Source organism: Rana temporaria, chromosome 2 (assembly GCF_905171775.1).
Source record: "Rana temporaria chromosome 2, aRanTem1.1, whole genome shotgun sequence".
NCBI lineage: Eukaryota > Metazoa > Chordata > Amphibia > Anura > Ranidae > Rana > Rana temporaria.
In genome coordinates, this window is record NC_053490.1 from 118,927,427 (window position 1) to 118,933,426 (window position 6,000).

Consider the following 6,000-nt stretch of genomic DNA (forward strand, 5'->3'; position numbering starts at 1 on the left):
GCGTGCATTTGTATTCAGCCCCCCTGAGTCATTACTTTGTAGAATCACCTTTCACTGCAATTGTAGCTGCAAGTCTTTTTGGGGATGTCTCTACCAGCTTTGCATATCTAGAGAGTGATATTTTTGCCCGTCAGATTGAATGGAGAACGTCTGTGAACAGCAATTTTTAAGTCTTGCCACAGATTGTCAATTAGATTTAGGTCTGGATATTGATTGGGCCATTCTAACACATGAATATGCTTTGATATAAACCATTCCATTATAGCTCTGGCTGTATGTTTAGGGTTGTTGTCCTGCTGGAAGGTGAATCAGGGTAATATGCAGTGTTGGTTTTCCGCCACACGTATCGTTTTTCTTTTAGGCCAAAATGTTTAATTTTGGTCTAATCTGACCAGAGCACCTTCTTCCACATGTTTATTGTGTCCCCAACATGGCTTCTCACAAACTACAAACAGGACTTCTTATGTCTTTCTTTAAACAACAGCTTTCTTCTTGCCTCTCTTCCATAACGGCTAGATTTGTGGAGTGCACGACTAATAGTTGTCCTGTGGACAGATTCTCCCTCCTGAGCTGTGGATCTCTGCAGCTCCTCCAGAGTTACCAATGGCCTCTTGGCTGCTTCTCTGATTAATGCTCTCCTTACCAGGCCTGTCAGTTTAGGTGGACACCCATGTCTTGGTAGGTTTACCGTTGTGCCATATTCTTTCCATTTTCAGATGATGGATTGAACAGTGCTCAGTGAGATGTTCAAAGCTTGGGATTTTCTTTTATAACCTAACCCTGCTTTAAACTTCTCTACAACTTTATCCCTGGCCTATCTTGTGTGTTCCTTGGCCTTCATGATGCTGTTTGTTCACTAAGGATCCTCTGAGGGCTTCACAGAACAGCTACATTTATACTGAAATTTAATTACACACAGGTGGACTCTACTTACTAACTAGGTGACTCTTGAAAGCAATTGGTTTCACTAGATTTTAGTTAGGGACATCAGAGTAACGGGGGCTGAATTCAAATGCAAGCCACACTTTTCAGATATTTATTTGTAAAACATTTTGTAAACCATTTATTATTTTCCTTTCACTTCACAATTATGTGCCACTTTGTGTTGGTTGCATAAAATCCCAATAAAATACATTTACGTTTTTGGCTGTAACATGACAAAATGTGGGAAATGTCAAGGGGTATGCATACCTTTTCAAGGCACTGTAGGTCTCTCTGTAATGTGGGATGACATAAAGAGAAGATGTTTAACTGCTTGCCCATAAATCTGTGATGTTTTACTGTTTTACAAGCTTCCTGTACCACTTGTGGATATAAATGGTGTAAGTACAGCAATAGAAAGCTCCCTTCTAATATTACTTCATGTTATGTGTGTACATGTACCGTGCCATCCGGTCAGTTTTATGTTTTATGTTAAAAGGGAAAATGAAAAAAAAAAACTAATATTTATATTAACAATAAATACGATCATTGCCAAGTGCAACAATAGTCATTGTTGATATTTATACAGTAAAACCTTGGTTTAATAGCGTTTTGCAAGACAAGCAAAATGTTTTAATACATTTTGCCTTGATATACAAGCGATGTCTTGATATAAGAGTAGCGTCATGTCACAACTGAGTATAAAAAAGAAGAGAGGAGCCTCTAAGTGTAGCAATACGGTTACATTTAGCAACTTATTGCTACACTTAGAGGTGCCTCTCTTCTCTTTTATACCCTGTAAAAAAATGCTTTGATATACAAGTGCTTTGGATTACAAGAATGTTTCTGGAACGAATTATGCTCGCAAACCAAGGTTTTCCTGTACTACATTTCATTTTCCAGCTGAGTTTCCTTGCCCATGTGGAGAACCATGGAGTCTTATATGCCCATTATTAAATCTTTAGAAAATGGGAATCTAAATACTCTTCTGTTTGATCTGCAGTCGTCATGGTGCTGCACATGTGATCAGTTCTGACTTTAGCAATTTGAAAGCTCTACAATTTGGTTGAGAACACAAGCAACTGTGACAGTTATCATTCATGTCATGTCTTGAATGTAACTATTTTGTGAAACACATAAATCGATGGTTTAGTTCCACGTTAACATATGGGACTATTGACTGAATAATTTTCTTCTTCCCACATAGATTTTGAATCTTACTTTATTTTAAATGTCAATTAAACTGATCAGCCTGATGATTACCATGACTGTTCCCACATAAATCTTCAATGCCATTGTCACATTTTTCATATCGATGTGAATCTGTACTTCATTTTAACCACTTCCCGACCTCCTCATGTACATTTACGTCGGCAGAATGGCACGGACAGGCACATCAACGTACCTGTACGTGCCTGCCTAGACGTGGGACCCCCCCCCCCCCCGGTACATGCGGAGGTCGGGTCCGCTCAGGGAGCGATCCGGGACAACGGCGCGGCTATTTGTTTATAGCCGCTTCGTCGCGATCGCTCCCCGGAGCTGAAGAACGGGGAGAGCCGTGTGTAAACACGGCTTCCCCGTGCTTCACTATGGCGGCGCATCGATCGAGTGATCCCTTTTATTAGGGAGACTCGATCGATGATGTCAGTCCTACAGCCACACCCCCCTATACTAGTAAACACATACACAGTGATCCCTAAATGTTACAGCGCCCCCTGTGTTTAACTCCCAAACTGCAACTGTCATTTTCACAATAAACAATGCATTTTAAATGCATTTTTTGCTGTGAAAATGACAATGGTCCCAAAAATGTGTCAAAATTGTCCGAAGTGTCCGCCATAATGTCGCAGTCACGAAAAAAAATGATCGCTGATCGCCGCCATTACTAGTAAAAAAAATAAAAAAAATTAAAATGCAAAAAAACTATCCCCTATTTTGTAAACGCTATAAATTTTGCGCAAACCAACCGATAAACGATTATTGCGATTTTTTTTACCAAAAATAGGTAGAAGAATACGTATCGGCCTAAACTGAGAAAATTTTTTTTTTTTATATATATATGTTTTTGGGGGATATTTATTACAGCAAAAAGTAAAAAATATTGAATTTTTTTCAAAATTGTCGCTCTATTTTTGTTTATAGCGCAAAAAATAAAAACCGCAGAGGTGATCAAAAACCACCAAAAGAAAGCTCTATTTGTGGGGAAAAAAGGACGCCAATTTTGTTTGGGAGCCACGTCGCACGACCGCGCAATTGTCTGTTAAAGCGACGCAGTCCCGAACTGTAAAAACCCCTTGGGTCTTTAGCCAGCATATTGGCTAACCATACATACTACATTCTATACAGTCTGCTTTAAATGTACCCAAATTAAAATGCTACATTATTGGCAACGCAGAGTGTTTCCCGTTGCACGCGGAATTATTATCTGTATGTTTAATTCTTCAATAAATTATTTTGAAAAAAAAATGTGCCCGAAATGATCTAGTGTAAAGACCTACCCGATTGGTTATAAATATAATGAATTGTATGATTAGATTGTAACATTAGGCCAGCTAAAGTCCACTACAAGATGCTTTTTCTTACTTTTAGTTTCCAAAAAATCGTCCTTCTGTGCTCCTCTCTAATTTTGTTTTATTTTGGTTAAAAGATCTGACTTTTCCTGATTCGTAGCAAAGCTCTGCCCACTGCCCTCTCTACATCCAATGAGAATATCCTTACAGGATCTTACAGCTTTTAGGTTTATATTTTGGGCATATATGGCAACTGTTTGGTAAAATTTGGTTTGCAGTTGGCTGCTTCCTGACATTACTCTCTTCTTGCTCTGTTGCAGTATAACCTTGGACTGACCAACTATCCAGAGCTTTTCCTCTTACACAATATGGAGAAAGAAGGGATCTCATCTTCCCGATGATGTTTGGGTCACATGGCACAACACTGATTATCCCTTCTAGACACCATATCTAGAAGTACTCAGGAGTTTAGAGGTGCCATGCTTTTAGTGCCGAGTACCAAATTAACTTTGCGAGCTTTGTAGCAGGTGAAGTAGAGCAAAAAATTGTAAACGTTACTATGTAATACATTATACTTGCTTACCGTACCCTTATATTTACAATTTGAAAAAAGACCATTGAAAAGTTGAAATTTAACATTCGAAAAAAGTCCATGGATTTTAACCAAAAGACAGTTAACTACACAAGAAATCGAAACTTCAATACACAGAAATTTAAACCCATAGCTGATCCAGAAGAAGCCGAAAAAATAGCCCTATAAAGCATGATCCCTTACAAGGAAAAGAATAATCTGTCCTGATTCCTTAAAGCAATTGGATATACTATGGATCAGCAATCTACGGTGTCATCCTCAGTCAATCATGATTTCATATTCATATCAAATATTTTCCACATATGTGAATTTTGCTGGTTTTTATAGACTTTACAAAGTTCTGTTTTCGTTTTCTCACAATTTTCCATACTTCCAAGGACACATTTTTACCTAAAGTTATACTATTATATTCCAGGATGTGGGATTAACCATTAATTTATAACATTATATGAAATTGTAATTTATGGACACGGGGCGGTAAAATCAGATCCATTTTAATCCAGGTTATTGATGCCTTAGACACGACATAGCATTTTGGGGAATGATTTGCTTAAGAAATACTAAATGAGTTATTTAAAACTGGCTCAGCAAACCTGTGTTCATAAACTGTGTGTCCAATCAGTGATGAGCATTTGTTAAAAAGAAAAAAAAAAACTGCTGCTGAACCTGAAACCCTCAATATTATTTAATTGGTGACTATTATAAGGATTATAGGGATAAGGATCAAAAATATTGTTGAATTTGATATAATTTGATGTGATCATGTGTCTTATGGAAAAGATTGGTTTGTATTTTTTATTTTTTTTATAATTTTCACATACTACTGGTTTATGTCAGCAACCTATCCAGAGTTAAAGGTGTTGATCTCTGGGGTAACTTATATTTATTAGAATACGCATAATGCATATTTTGGAATACTTTTAATTGCCAATTTTATGAACTTTATTGTGGGCCGTATGACTTTTAAAATAATGCTGCTAGCTTCATTCATAAAAAGTGATGTGTTATATTGCTGAAATGTAATTAATGGCACTATACCCTGCTGTATATGTTAGTGCCTTTTGTTGATTTTACAAGTGTTTTTAGGGAATTTTATTCCAATACAGTCACCACTTTATGTGAAAATGGTGATTTGGGCTCATTTTTTAGTATATATACCTATCGGCCATATCATTCTGACCCCCTCCATAACCCATTGAGGCATGGACTCCACTAGACTTTTGTTGTATCTGGCACTAAGCCATCAGCAGCAGATTCTTTAGTCCTGTAAGTTGCAAGGTGGGGGGACCTCCATGGACTGGATTTTTCAGCACATCCCACAGATGCTTGATTTAATCCGGATCTGGAAAATATGGAGGTCAAGTCAACACCTTGTTGTGTTCCTTAAACTATTCTTGATTTTTTTTCCTTTTTCCATTGCTTCATGGTCCAGTTCTGATGCTTACGTGCCCACTGAAGGCCCTTTTGGCTTTGGACATTGGTCAACAATGGGAACTGTGTGTATATAGTTGTGCTCATAAGTTTACATACCGATGATTTCTTGGCCATTTTTCAGAGAATATGAATGATAACACAAAAATATTTCTATCCCTCATGGTTAGTGTAATGGCAACAGAAACTACCCAAATGACCCTGATCAAAAGTTTACATACCCTGGTGATTTTGGCCTGATAACATGCACACAAGTTGACACAAAGGGATTTTAATAGTTATTAAAGGTAACCATCCTCACCTGTGATCTGTTTGCTTGTAATTAGTGTGTGTGTATAAAAGGTCAAAGAGTTTGTGGACTCCTGACAGACCCTTGCATTGTTCATCCAGTGCTGCACTGACGTTTCTGGATTCTGAGTCATGGGGAAAGCAAAATAATTGTCAAATGATCTGCAGGAAAAGGTAAATATTGGTAAAAAGATGAGGGATGGACAGCCGCACTCCAAACCAAACAGGTTGTCTTTATTCAAATCAACAGCAAGAACA

The 6,000-nt window shown here is 37.7% G+C and overlaps 1 protein-coding gene across 2 annotated transcripts in view; it reads left to right on the top strand.

Moving 5' to 3' along the window:
* Window positions 1-5,154, top strand: part of SLC11A2 (solute carrier family 11 member 2) — a 140,980-nt gene extending 135,826 nt beyond the window's left edge. The window contains exons 18-19 of one of the 2 annotated variants that reach the window (XM_040340851.1): window positions 1,293-1,322; window positions 3,752-5,154. In XM_040340851.1, coding sequence (XP_040196785.1) covers window positions 1,293-1,322; window positions 3,752-3,832 — 111 coding nt within the window. In that variant the 3' untranslated portion in view covers window positions 3,833-5,154. The remainder of the gene's footprint in view (window positions 1-1,292; window positions 1,323-3,751) is intronic. The other variant, XM_040340852.1, reaches the window with a different exon arrangement.
* The last annotated feature ends 846 nt before the right edge of the window (window positions 5,155-6,000 follow it).